At 44.6% G+C, this 14,806-nt stretch overlaps 2 protein-coding genes across 2 annotated transcripts in view; both read left to right on the top strand.

Moving 5' to 3' along the window:
- Nucleotides 1–14,806, top strand: part of LOC125230967 (neuropeptide CCHamide-1 receptor-like) — a 380,354-nt gene that overhangs the window by 35,715 nt on the left and 329,833 nt on the right. The gene's annotated exons all lie outside the window — the stretch shown is intronic.
- On the top strand, nucleotides 4,555–10,566 carry LOC125231381. Its single transcript, XM_048136826.1, has 2 exons — nucleotides 4,555–5,778; nucleotides 8,185–10,566. The coding sequence occupies exons 1-2, from the start codon at nucleotides 4,555–4,557 to the stop codon at nucleotides 10,426–10,428; spliced, it is 3,468 nt and encodes a 1,155-aa protein (XP_047992783.1). The 3' UTR covers nucleotides 10,429–10,566.

Raw genomic sequence — 14,806 nt, 5'->3', positions numbered from 1 at the left:
CAAAGATTGACATGGGTATGTTAAGGTGGTTCGGGCATGCAGAGAGGATGGATGAGAGGAGAGTAACGAAGAAAGTATATGAAAAAGAGTGGAAGGGTCAGTTGGAAGTGGAAGACCTAGGCGAACTTTTCTTGTTCAAATCGGGGAAACATTGCAAAAAGGCCAGGTCAGAAGTACTCGAAACCGACGAGCGTGTATGAGAAACGTTATGAATGTGTGTGAAGCGAAAGTGGTTTGTCAGGCTCGTAGTAAATGGAAATCCGTGATCTCTGCCTACCCCTCTGGGAAACAGGCGTGATTGTATGTATGTATGTAATTAAATATATGCGAAATTTTGACATCGGTATTCCAGGGGTTAAAAGAAAGATATTTGCTTCTATCAGTTTGAAAATATAATTTTACAATGAAAACGGACTTACGAGTAACCAAGCGAAATATGCAAATAAGTAATTATTTTTTATATACGCAACCCTAATTCCCTGACTACTGCCTGAATTTTAGAATAATCAGGTATAAAAAGAAACTACGCAAAGCCTTAGCCTGCTCAAACGAATCCGGACTTTAAATACAAGGGGATATGTTTCAATACACAGTGTAACAGGTATGCTACAGAAATAATTTTGTAATTACTTTTTAAGCCCGATGGTTAAGAACGGAACAAAACTGCCTCTTACAGTTAGCATTTTAGTGTGCTTTATTTAATTATTAGAACACAAGAGAGATTTATAAAAATGGAGTATAAAGTTACTTTGAATAACGTTTCTAATAATGTCAGATGTCACTGCGTGTAAATATGTATTTTAAATATAAATCTATTATTTAAAAAATTGATTTCTCAAACTAAATGTGAATAATAAATATAATATATACGTATAAATTGTCAATCAATAATATTAAGTAAAAGAAGCTAACTACATTATTTCTGACGAAATATGAAATTGGGTGTATGTCCTGTCATTCGACCAGTGAAACAATTCTGCCGCATCGTGCAAATCACGCTGAAGAGGACATCTCCGGCGGTAGCCTGCGGCTTCTAGTCCCCTCTGCAGGCCTCCACGAAGGCCTGAAGCACGCCCAGAGACTCTATTACCCAAGAGAAATTATCAGTGCCTGTCAGACAAGATTGTCATTGTTTCTTGGAAACAAGATTGTCATTGTTTCTATAATGTGTAAATATCGTTTATTTAATTTAAAATTGTGTTGGTTTCCTCGTCTCTACTTAAGGCCGCCAGCGCAGAAGTACCCTTTTTATATTATCATGTTTTAGCCTAACTTTGTACTCTAATTTTAATTTTAATTTGTATATTAGTAGCAGTTATGAGTGATCCCTCTTTATCGTGCTTTCGATGCCCCCATTGCCCTACTTCGACAAGAACTGCTCACGGGCTAGCGGTTCACATTGGTCACAAGCATAAAGCCCCGCCCAGTGCAAGTTCTAATGGGCCCTCACAGGCCGCGCAGCAATCTGTACATACAGACATCTCCAGTGCTGTGAAATGGGATGACCTGGCCTCCCTTAAGAAGTCGGTACGTGTGCTTCGTCATATTCCTAAGGGAGCTCGGAGCCTGGCGGCGGGTAAATTAAGTAGTCTGATAGACAGTTGTGTCAGTACGAATGGTGAGAGTGAATGGTTTGCCTTATTAACTTTCGCCTATTCTGCTTTGCGAGTGCCAGATGCTTCTACTGCTGGCAACCTGACCACTAAAGTTAAACGGAATATTGATTCTGCATTGGGGTTCGGCGACGACTTGGAGATAGACACAAGGGCTCCCAGTTCATCCTCTGCATTTAAAACGATTGAGTCCAAAGTTTTCGAAGGTGATCTCAGGGGGGCAGTACGTCTGCTAATGTCAGAGCACTCAATAGCTTCACCGTCTGCTGAGACACTCGCCGCCCTGCAGTCTAAACACCCGGCTCCTTCTCGACCGCTAATTTACCCACAAGAGCCGGATATGTCCTTTGCTCCTTTATCGGTAGAAGTAAAGGACGTGGCTCTGTCCCTCGGTTCCTTCAACCCTGGTTCGGCCGCTGGCTTAGATGGCATTCGTCCTGCTCACCTAAAGGAGCTTACGTCCGGAGCTGCGGGTGATAATGGTCTGCGGCTACTGGAGTCCACGACGAGGCTGTGCAACTTCTTGCTTAGTGGTCAGCTAAACCCTGCTGTTTGTCCGTTTTTGTACGGGGCTTCATTGTGCGCCCTATCAAAGAAGGACGGAGGTATACGGCCAATTGCAGTAGGTAGTACGTTTCGTCGCCTGACAGCCAAACTAGGGTGTCGTGCTGTGAAAGAGGAAATGGCCACATACCTCTGTCCCTTTCAGTTGGGGTTTGGCACGAGCTTAGGATGCGAGGCCGCGATTCACGCAACGAGAGCGTTTGCGTCGGACCCGAGCAACGAGGGGTGTGTGATTGTCAAGCTAGACGTTAAAAATGCCTTTAATACCATTGAGCGTGATGTCCTGTTAGTTGAGGTCAGGGAAAAGCTACCCTCTTTGTATCCATATCTTTTTCAGGTGTATGCGTCCCCCTCCAATCTTTTTTTTAATGGGTCCCTCATATCTTCCCAGGTCGGAGCCCAGCAGGGAGACCCACTTGGTCCCCTTGTCTTCAGCCTCACTATTCATAAAGCTATATCGGCGCTTAAATCCCCGTTGAATATTTGGTACTTAGATGACGGTACCCTTGGGGGCAGGCCTGAAGTGGTAGAACGGGATCTTATCACTCTGCTTCCACGTTTTCGAGAACTGGGACTTGAGTTGAACTCTAATAAGTGCGAGTTATTTCCCTGCGGTGCCGATTCTCGGCTTTCTTCCTCTTTTAATGAATTTCTTCCCGGGCTTAAGGAGCTTTCATCCCGAAATTTTCATCTTCTTGGATCGCCTATCTTCCCTGAGGGCATACCTGAAGCCTTTGAGATACGTAGGCAGCTTCTCCTGACCGCCAGGGCAAGGCTAAAACAACTATCTGCACACGTATCTCTTGTGTTGTTGCGGGTATGTTTTGCCGTTCCCAAGTTGACCTTCTTTTTGCGCACCGTACCGACTTGGCTTTTCCCCGCAGATTTAGATGCCTTTGATATGGTATTAAGGGAGTCATTAGAGCTTTTGTTGAATATTTCCCTTGATCCATATCAATGGGATTTGGCCTCGCTTCCCATTCGGACCGGTGGTCTAGGTGTTCGGCGCGCGAGTGACGTAAGCCTACCTGCCTTCTTGGCGTCGGCAGCGGGAGTTGGCTGCCTCGTCACTCAAATTTTATCCTCGAATGGTGACGAGATAGCCATACCTTTTGCTGCGGATGCTTTGGCGGCGTGGTCGGTTCTCAACCCGGTTACGCCTCCGCCGGAGTTAGTGGCCCGGCATCGCCAGCGATCTTGGGACGATGTGGGAGTGAAGCGGATTTTCAATGGCTTACTGGAGAATGCGGTGGGTGTGGACAAGGCAAGGCTCAACGCATTGTCTAAACCAGAGTCCGGCGCGTGGCTTCAGGCTCTTCCTTCTCCCTATGTGGGTACCCTCCTTGACAATGACTCGATGCGGGTGGCCGTGGCTCTCCGCCTGGGCTGCAGTGTATGTGAACCCCATGTATGCATCTGCGGTTCCATGGTGGAGAGAGACGGTCATCACGCATTGAGTTGCTGTCGGTGTGCAGGGAGGCACCCTCGTCATCACGCCCTAAACGATATCGTGCGGAGGGCGTTGGTCTCGGCGAATACACCGTGCGTGCTGGAGCCACCAGGTCTCAGCCGATCGGACGGGAAGAGGCCCGACGGGTTAACCTTGGTCCCTTGGGAGAGGGGCAGATGCCTGTTGTGGGATGCCACGTGCGTCAACACTTTTGCTGCTTCCCACCTTAGCCGCACCGTGCGTTCGGCGGGGGCGGCGGCTGAAGCGGCGGCGGCTCGAAAGCGGGAAAAATACGCGGTCCTGTCCAATTATATTTTTGTCCCTCTTGCCGTAGAAACCACTGGCTGTTGGTGCGCAGAGGCCAAAACCTTTATTAGAGAATTGGGCGGGAGGCTGAGCGAGCGTGGTCACGACCCCCGCTCCGGGTCGTTCCTGTTGCAAAGGTTGTCCATCGCGGTTCAACGTGGCAACGCGGCGAGCGTGATGGGCTCCTTTGCAGCTGGAGGGACTCGGAGTGGATTTAGTGAGTAGTTTATTTCTAATTTTATTTGTAATTATTAATTTATTTAGTTATTTGTATATGTTCCAAACTCTTTGCAGAATTGAAATATGTAGTATAGATTTTAATTCCTGTCATTTTGGCATATGTTTTTTGTTTAGTTATAAATTGTCATTGATTGTGTTTGGTTTGTAATCTCATAATATTTATTAAATATACATTTAAAAGGTAAACAGCAGTTATCATTCGTAATTAGTTCCATACAGTCCATCTCCGTCTTTTTCATTGGTCATTCGCCCCATTTATTCAGTGCCTATTTAGTTTCTGACAGTTCCGTTTACGTGTTTACATTTCATTTTGTTTCATTGTTTACATTCATATATTCACGTAGTTCTCATGGTATGATCACCCGTAGCAAAAGTAAAATAATGTCGGCTAATCCCGACGCCGTTTTAGCACCTCCACAGCCTCACAGCTCTGTTCCGCAAGGCGACAGGGCACCTAGCGTTCACACGGCGCAAAGCAAAAGCAAATCTTCTCGTTCTTCGGCGACCGTAAAAGCACAAAAAGCTGCAGCTGAAGCGATCGCTCTACGCCGCCGCCTGGAACGAGAGCAGCAGCTCGCCGACCACGAGCGCGACCGTGAGCAGGTGCTCGCCCAGCGGGAGCGCGAGCGCGAGGAGGCGCTCGCCGCGCGGGAGCGCGAGCGCGAGGAGGCGCTCGCCGCGCGGGAGCGCGAACGAGAACTTCAACTTGCGGAGCTGCAACGGCAGGTCGAAGAGTGTGAGCTGCAAGCTGAACTCCAAGCTATTGATGCCGAGGCAGGGAGTAGCTGCGCAGGTCGTAGCCATTCAGATCAGGTGAGCGTGAATAGAACAAAAAAATGGGTTGAAAACCATCCATTCAATGACAATTGTGGTGATAGGGACATGGACATTCCGTTCAATGACAATTGTGGTGATAGGGACATCCCTGCAGTAGGATGCGAACCTCTCTCAGGTCCATCTCCCGGCCATACGGTACCACCACCGATGGCCACTCGGGTACCTGCATTCCCTATGAACCTCCTTAATCGTCAATCGGAACCGGCAGTAGGATGCGAACCTCTTTTAGGTCCATCTCCCGGCCATACGGTACCATCACCGATGGCCACTCGGGTATCTGCATTCCCTATTAACCCCCTTCATCGTCAATCAGAACCGGTAAATGCCACCAAAGCGTCCGAGGCGGCCGGCTATATGCCCCCGCTCTTCCCCACGGAGCTTGGCCAACCTGTTCTCCTGCAAGCGGTAGCCGACACCGCGGCCGCAGCGAAGGCTCTCGCTTCAGCTTCCAGTGTAAAGAAACTGGAATTACCTCAATTTTTTGGTAACACGCTGCAATGGTTACAATTCAAACGTATATATAACGTAACTAAAAATAACTTTTCTCCTCTAGACAACATAAATCGGCTCCACAATGCGCTCCGCGGCCCCGCCCGGGACGCCGTCGCGGCGCTGCTGATGTCCACGGAGGACCCGGAGGAGGTGATGCGCGCTCTCGAGGACAACTTCGCCCGCCCCGAGCTCATCGTCTACAAAGAGGTCAATTCTTTAAAAAACCTTCCTCGTCTGGGAAACGACTTGAAAGAACTAGGAGTACTGTCGAATAAGGTACGCAATTCTATTTCTACAATCAAGTTATTAAACCATTTAGAGTACTTGTACTCTCCTGAGCTATATCACGCCGTTTTAGGGAAACTAAACCCTACAATGAAAATTCGGTGGACAGACTTTGCCACGCTTGATGCCACAGGGCGTCCTAAGCTCGAAATATTGTCTGATTTTTTAAAACGCGAGTTCGATCAACATATTCGTTTCGGCTTGTCACCAGAGTTTATTGCTACACAACCGCAATATGTCGCTGAAAAAACACATAAGCGCGAAATCATTCACAATATTTTTACGCAATCAAAGTCGTCATCGAAAGTCAAACATATTAAAAAAGAAATATGCGCATTTTGTGATAATGATCACGATATAAAAGATTGTTCAAAATTCAATTCTTTATCTGTTGATGAACGATGGCAGTGGTTACGTGAAGCCAAAGTTTGCTATAGGTGTTTAAAGGCTAGTCCACACCAGTGGAATACGTGTCGGGTGAGGCCGTGCGGCGTTGACGGCTGCCCACTTCGTCACAACGCGCTTCTTCATAAACAATTGTCAGCGGCTCCACTAGTCAACGTTATTCACGCCCAGGAAACCAACAATAACCCCACGTCATCTCACCAACCTACCGACGAAAAGGTAATAGTGTCTACTACCTCTACCGGCACACAAAAGTCAAATGCAAAAGTAGCTCCCTGTTCCCGAGCTCACTTAAAGATCTTACCTGTCACTGTCACGGGGCCTGCCGGGTCCTGTAACGTCTACGCGTTCCTTGATGACGGTAGTACTGCTAGTCTCATAGATTCCAGCATTGCCACGCGTATAGGAGCGACTGGGCCAAAACAGACCATAACGGTAAACGGTGTGTGCCAACTCCAATGTGAGGCTACTATATCATACGTAGATTTTCAAATTAAAGGTAGGTACACAAATGAGACCTTTTCAGTGAGAAATGCTCGATGCGTGGATTCTTTAGGTTTGCGGACGCAGTCACTCAAACGTGAAGCGCTTGAATCCTTTTCACATTTGACTGACTTAGTCGACGTTCTAACATACGAAAGCGCTACACCGACTGTTTTAATAGGCGCCGAACATTGGTACTTATCAATCGCTCGTGCTGTTTGTGTCGGCGGTATTAACGAGCCAGCCGCCTGTTTAACAGCACTAGGATGGACTTTGTACGGCGTTGTCTCTAGTAAGACCAAGTTAGTTGAATTTATTAATTACACACACACAGAAATAAATAATGATGAAAACTTGGAGTCTCTAATCAAAGAACAATACAAACTAGACTCTATAGGAATCACAAAAACGGAAACATTGCATAGCAAACTAGACCAGCGCGCAGTCGACATTTTGGAAGCAACTGCCATACGACTGCCCACTGGTCGATTTGAAGTAGGCATGCCTTGGCGTGACGGTATACAGCGTGTTCCTGATAGTTACCCACAGGCGATGTCACGTTTTTTAAGTTTGGAGCGGCGCATGTGCAAAGAGCTCGATTTTGCTAAGTCATATAATACATTTATTAACAATATGATAACAAAAGGTTACGCCGAGGAATGTACACCAGAGACCTACTACGCGCAGTACAATAACAAATCTGACAACATTCGCCTCTACCTTCCTCATTTCGGTGTTTACCACCCTCAAAAACAAAAGGTTCGTGTAGTCCATGACGCAGCAGCCAAGAATGAAGGAGTCAGCCTGAACTCCTTATTGCTATCAGGTCCTGATCTTCTTCAACCTCTGCTGAAAGTCCTGTTTCGCTTTAGGGAATGTCGTGTGGGAATAACCGCAGATATTAAAGAGATGTTTCCCCAAGTGCGAGTAAGAGAGCAAGATAGGGACGCTCTTCGATTTCTGTGGAGACCCGATAAAACGATCGCTATTAAGGAGTACAGAATGACGTCTGTCATCTTCGGCGCCTGCTGTAGCCCCTTTATCGCGCAATTTATAAAAAACAAAAACGCTCTTGAACATGCCGATTTATACCCGCTAGCTGTGGACGCCATTTTGTTCAACCACTACATGGATGACTATATTGACTCTCAAGATGGCGTCGACGAAGCGGCTCAGTTAGCGGCAGACATTGTTACCGTGCACAATGCTGCTTGTTTCGAGATGCGAGGATGGATTTCTAACGCGCCAGAGGCCCTAAAACTTGTCCCCGAGGACCTTAGAGCCACTCAGCCGTTAGAAATCGATCTTGGGGAATCCGCCAACAGCATCCGAGCCCTAGGCATAGCATGGAACCCTACTTTAGACATGTTAGGTTTTCGCACAGGTTTACTTGAAACCGTTCCTAGTTCACTAACAAAACGAAAAGTTCTGTCACATGTCATGCGCGTGTACGACCCATTGGGTCTTTTAGGTCCTATAGTTATAAAGGGACGAATTTTGTTCCAACAGACTTGGAGATCTAACATTGATTGGGACACCGAACTCCCACAGACCGAATCATCTAAGTGGTTTGAATGGTTCCAAGAACTTTTAAAAGTTTCTTCGTTGAAGATCCCGCGTTGGTATTCAAAAATAAAAGGCTCGGAACCTTCATATCGAGAACTGCATGTTTTTGCGGATGCGAGTGAGCTTGCCTACGCCTGTGTCGCATATTGGCGCTTAGTGTACCCTGACGGCAGCATCGAGCTCATTCTCATCGCAAGTAAAACGAGGGTCTCCCCACTTAAACCTATATCTATCCCGCGATTGGAGTTACAAGCCGCTTTGATAGCTTCTCGATTAGCACTCGTTATCAAGGACAGCCATCGTAAAAAACCAACGCGTACATATTTTTGGACCGATTCGATGACTGTCCTCCAATGGTTGCGTAGTGATGCACGAGCGTTTAAGCCTTTTGTTGCCCACCGCCTAGGTGAAATATTAGAAAATTCTGCTGTCAAAGACTGGCACTGGGTACCGACAGACTTAAATGTGGCTGATGACGCAACTAGACTTCGTCCAATTGATCTAACCCTTTCACATCGGTGGTTTTTTGGCCCATCATTTCTTTTAAAGTCCCCCGAGGACTGGCCCACAGAGCCACTTAATGTCACATCAAACCTCGAAGAACTTAAATGCCAACCAATTGAGTCGGTGGCGGTAACTTCAGTTAATGGCGTTTTGCCAAATCCGGTCACAGCAAATCTAGAATATTTTAATGACTGGCTCCGGTTATTACGTGCCACAGCCCGGGTACATCAAGCTGTGGCAATTTTCGGCAACATTTTGGCCTCAATTAGAAATTCTAAAGTAAAAAATGGAGCGGTTCCTTCTCGCTCGCGTTGTTCATCAACGTCCACCACTCACACAACTTTGAACGCAGACCTAATAAAAGCCGCTGAAAGGCATATTTTGCAACGGATTCAACTGGATAGCTTTTCCGAAGAGTTCCACTGTATTATCAACTCAAAACCGATTCCTTCAAATAGCCGTCTCACCAAACTATCACCCTCTCTGGGAGAAGATAATTTAATTCACTTGGCTGGAAGGATAAAAGCGGTAGAAGATATTGACCCAGAAACACGATCTCCTATATTACTAGATGGTCGTCACCCGATCGCACGGTTGTTAGTACAATTATATCACAGACGAGCAGGGCACGCCAACAATGAATACGTCATTAATGACATAAGACAAAGATTCTGGCTTCTGAGGCTTCGAGATACAGTCAGATCAGTCGCTCATAAATGCTTGTTTTGCAAGATTCGCAAATCGAAGCCTATGAACCCCGCCACTGGAGACCTGCCACCTCAAAGGCTCGCACACCACCAGAGGGCATTCACCTTTACCGGCTTAGATTATTTCGGCCCTGTCAATGTCACAGTGGGTCGCCGCCATGAAAAACGTTATGTAGCCCTTTATACATGTCTCACAACACGGGCATTACACCTGGAATTGGTACACAGCCTTTCATCTGACTCTGCCATAATGAGCTTGAGGCGTTTTATTGCCCGAAGAGGTATCCCTAATACAATTTACTCAGACAACGGGACCGCCTTCGTTGGAGCAGACCGCATCCTACGCCAATTCTACTCAGATGGTATGAAAGAAGAAGCAGCGACTAGAGGAATCAGGTGGAGTTTTATCCCCGCAGCTGCACCTTCGTTTGGAGGATGCTGGGAGCGTTTGGTAAGAACAGTAAAAGTGGCGCTGAAAGCAACGCTTAACGAAAGGTTCCCTAAAGAGGAGACATTGATGACGTTACTAATGGAAGCCGAAGCGATTGCAAATTCTCGCCCACTAACACATGTGTCTACAGACCCAGAGGATCCTACGGCCCTTACGCCTTTCCATTTCCTGATTGGAAGCCCTTCTAATCAAACACTGCCATCTGCCTTAGAAGACCGTGACCTTTTCGGACGCTTGGAGTGGAAAAAGGCAATCAGGTTATCAGACCACTTTTGGAAGCGCTGGGTGCGTGAGGTATTGCCAACAATGCAAACGCGAGTAAACGTAAAGGGAGATCGTGGGCAAGAACTACAAATAGGAGATGTGGTGATAATAGTGGACGAATCACTACCTCGCGGAACATGGCCAAAAGGAAGGATAACGAATATGTTTCCCGGAAAAGATGGCGTAAACAGGGTGGTGGACGTTGCAACCGCTGGGGGTACGTTACGCCGTCCCCTCAAAAAGTTGATTAGAATAACCTAAGACTAAGACTGACATTAGTAAGTAGGTTATTTAAGATTTAGGTTAGTTGGTGCATAGCTGCACGAGGGGCAGGATGTTCCAAACTCTTTGCAGAATTGAAATATGTAGTATAGATTTTTCCTGTCATTTTGGCATATGTTTTTTGTTTAGTTATAAATTGTCATTGATTGTGTTTGGTTTGTAATCTCATAATATTTATTAAATATACATTTAAAAGGTAAACAGCAGTTATCATTCGTAATTAGTTCCATACAGTCCATCTCCGTCTTTTTCAGTATATATAGTATAAGTCTTAATTGTAATTATTTCATTTCCATTAGAAGTTTGATATTGAAAATTAAATCAATTCTCCGAATAAGAATGAGTTTGTCTTTAGAAGTAAGTAGGCGCGAAATTCAAAATTTTCTAGTGATAGGAACGACTTGGCAAGACTATAAGTTTTCACAAATACCTTGCAGAGTTAACTTGGTCCAGTTTTAATCTACTATTTATTACCTCGTTTCGTATTTTTCTAAATGTATTTAATTACATATGCACATACATTTCTATGTCACCGCGACACAATATAACGCCAAGCATCTAGCCCACCACGGGAAGCATGGTCGCGCGATAGACGATAAAATAGCAGGCCGTTCCTATCGCACTATTCGTAAAGTGCGATAGGGACGGCCTGATATTTTATCGTCTATCGCGCGACCATGCTTCCCGTGCTGCTGATATTTGTAAATAAAAAACACTGTTTTTATTGTTTGTTATATTGGTGATACATATTAAGACTTTAAGCGTTGGTGGAAAATAAATATACAGTCATATAATTACTTAGATAGTTGTAACTATGGATGACTTCAGTGGTAACCCGGTGTCACGTGCGGGTTGTCGATCGTTCAAAAACCTGTAGGGTTAGCGCATGATTGCCGCGAGAGTATGTCGCCGCGAGATAGACTACCCGTCCTTATGTTATTAATACAGTTAGAAGAAGATTTGTCATCTATCTCGCGGCGACATACTCTCGCGGCAATCACGTGCTAGACCTACTGTGAACATCATAGTCCATCGATAAAACTTCGAAACCTCGAGTGCTCCGAGCTCGATTTAACAAGAAACTCTCAAAAATTCCCAAGGTTCAAAAACTTCTATAAGTCGATATTAATTAATGATAATAATATGACGTGCCAAAAAATAAAAGTTTTAATTGGCGGTAGTAGTTATAACATTCTCCTCGCCATAATGGTGACTGGTGCCAAAACTGCTAAATAATATAGTTTCCACGAAGTGTTAATTCCGAATATTAAACTGATTTTAATGTTAACCTCTACATTTTTGAGGTTTTAGAATATCCATACTAATATTATAAATCGTATCGTGTGGTGACGGGTTAAAAATTTCACCACCCCCTTTCTTCCCGTGGGTCGACTGTGGGATACAGGTTAAATAGTGGCGTAGGCGAGAGGCTGGCAATCTGTCACTGCAAATGTCACAGTTTCGTTTTCTTTGAGCGGCCAAGAGCGACGCTGAAACTTGAGTAGTTCATGTGCTCTGCCTACCCCTTTATGGGATACGGGCGTGATTGTATGTATGTATGCATGTATGTATGTATAGTGTGTGTCTCTGTTTGTCCGTCTTTCAAAGCAAAATGGAGCGACGCGTTGACGTGATTTTTTAAGTGGAGATAGTTGAAGGGATGAAGCGTGACATAGGCTACTTTTTGTCCTTTCAAACCCCCACTTCCCTAAGTGGAGGGCGAAAGTTTGTATTGAACCGCAATTTGAATTTAACGCGAGCAAAACCACGGGCAAAAGCTAGTGTATAGATTCAACATCACTCAAAATGAAGGGATAATACCTACCTCTGTCATTAAACGTAATAGGCTCAAATTAATGTGCGTACTGCCAGATCTCATTTTACTCATCTACGGTGCTCAGACCTGGTCTTTGACGAAATCTCAGAAGAGTTTTGAATGATTCACGGTTATTTTCATTAGACTTATATTGACCGGGATATAGACCGTGATTACCTTTTTGATTTTTGTCGAGCTCCCGATATTTCGACGCAGTTGCATGCATCATGATCACGGAAAACTGACGAAGGCAGGTGGATGTTAAAGTTGTATAGACAGCGCGCGATCTATCCTCCTTCGCGCGCGTCGGCTTTAACATCCACCCGCCTTCGTCAGTTTTCCGTGATCATGATGCATGCAACTGCGTCGAAATATCGGGAGCTCGACAAAAATCAAAAAGGTAATCACGGTCTATATCCCGGTCAATATAAGTCTAATGAAATCTCAGAAGTCCAAACTCGGGGTTTGCCATGGAGAGCTATGGAGCGCAGCATATTATAAATGGGAAAGTGTGTGTGTCTGTTTATTTGTCCGTCTTTCACGGCAAAACGGAGCGACGAATTGACGTGATTTTTTAAGTAGAGATAGTTGAAGGGATGAAGAGTGACATAGGCTACTTTTTGTCTCTTTCTAACGCGAGCGAAGCCGCGGGAAAAAGCTAGTAATATATAGTTGTAAAATGAAGGGACCGGAACCGAAACACCATGGTTTGTCATAGATTCAATTAATAGACGCTTGGAAAGCGAATTATTTAGAAGTGGGTCTGCCGAATGTAGGACGACTTGTGGGCAAAGACAATCACTATTAGGCAACCGGGGATCCGGCAGAATAAATTGGCGATGCATTATGGCGGGATAACCTAAACAGCTCATTTTTTAGTAGCTGGGCATAGTAGTAAACAGTGACGAATGGAAAGAAGGGGTAGGCCTTTGCCCAGCAGTGGAAAACGAAATCTGTGGATTTTCAAAAAAACATTGGCAATTTCAAAATGTTTCATAGGTATGATGCCTTCTTAATCTTCATTCTAAATTCCACTTCAATTTGAGCACTCATTATTCAGCATTTCAGCCGGTCTAGCCGATGTAAAAATCGTTGACGCTACGTGGCATTTGAAACGCAGTTTTGCTCTGTCGCGCCACTATAGAAGATAAAGAGAGCTATGGCTATGAGAAGCTTACGAATTGTAAGCGATTCTGACGTTGGCTAGTTTCCCAGCGCTTCCAGTTCATTGCCTAGGCTTTGTTGAGTAATTATATTCTGATTGTTCGCTATGTGTTGCGTATCAGCGGTTGAATATCACTTGTCAGAGCTATTTTCATTACAATAATCAACGTAAACATAAACTTTTCGGTGAAAGAAAACATAGTGAGGAAACCGGACTAATTCCAATAAGGCCTAGTTACTTTTCGGGTTGGAAGATGGCCCTCGCTTTAGTAAAACTAGTGTCTACGCCAAATCTTGGGATTAGTTGTCAAATGCCGGGAGGCAAGGAGGCTGATGAATCAATGTAAACATAGTTACATAATACTTTAACCCATTAACCTGTATTCCCAACAAGGGTAGGCAGATAACAAGATTCAGTGCCACTCTAATTAAGGAGTTGGGAGAAACCGAAATTGTGAGATTGCAGCAAGCTTTCTTGAGTTATTGTTGTTGCTCGCAATGTGACGTTTACTCCACACAATTTTCTAAGATTAAAGTTTAATTGTGGAAACGACAATGCATTTTTTAATAATTTAAAGGTAAGATCAATATGGGTTAGTTTGTCGTAAGCAGAGATCGGACGGATTTGCGACATTCTTAGTGACTTACGTCATTTTAATGACTTTTAGTATGAGATGACGCACAAAAATCCGATCTCTGGTCATAAGGGAAGTGTGCTTGGACTTCACATTCGGCCTGTTTAAACAATGATCAGTATTCATTGAGAGTTCAATATAGAGTACAATACAAATCGTGAGTAGCAAGTAGCAAATTTTGCTTGCATACTTTTGAAGTATGAACCGCAAAACCGCCTGTGACAATGAGTACAAAGATGACAAACTTACCCGTATTGATCTTACCTACAAGGCTGACTGAGGAAGAAAATTTTAGCTTGAGTAATGAAATGAGTACCTACCTATATTATATGTATAATATTGTGTTCATTTAAAAAAGTTCTAAACAATCATTAATTGACAAAATATTTTTCCCCTCACTAGCTCGGAAACACGTGTTTTGTCCTTTAATACCAGCGGGTAAAAACGCATTTTATCCACTAGTGGGTAAAGTAATTTTACCTTGAATAAAGTCAGATGAACTGCTTTAAAATTGATAAAAGTAGGTGAATCTAGTAATAAAGATGATTTACCACCTGTGGAACTACTGGAAGCAGTGATAAACGCATTTTTTTGCGTTGTAGTTTCCTCGCTATAGTGAGGGGAAAAGTGTTGTGTTACACTCGGGTGCAAATGTATTTTACTTCTCGTGTGTTAAAAAACTCGCAAGTTCGGGATTCTATTCTCGAACCACTCTCTTCGCTGGTGGTTCAACTATAGAATC

This window comes from Leguminivora glycinivorella, chromosome 11 (assembly GCF_023078275.1).
Source record: "Leguminivora glycinivorella isolate SPB_JAAS2020 chromosome 11, LegGlyc_1.1, whole genome shotgun sequence".
Taxonomy (NCBI): domain Eukaryota; kingdom Metazoa; phylum Arthropoda; class Insecta; order Lepidoptera; family Tortricidae; genus Leguminivora; species Leguminivora glycinivorella.
The sequence above is the reverse complement of the archived record's forward strand: the minus strand, read 5'-3'. Positions and strand labels throughout refer to the sequence as shown.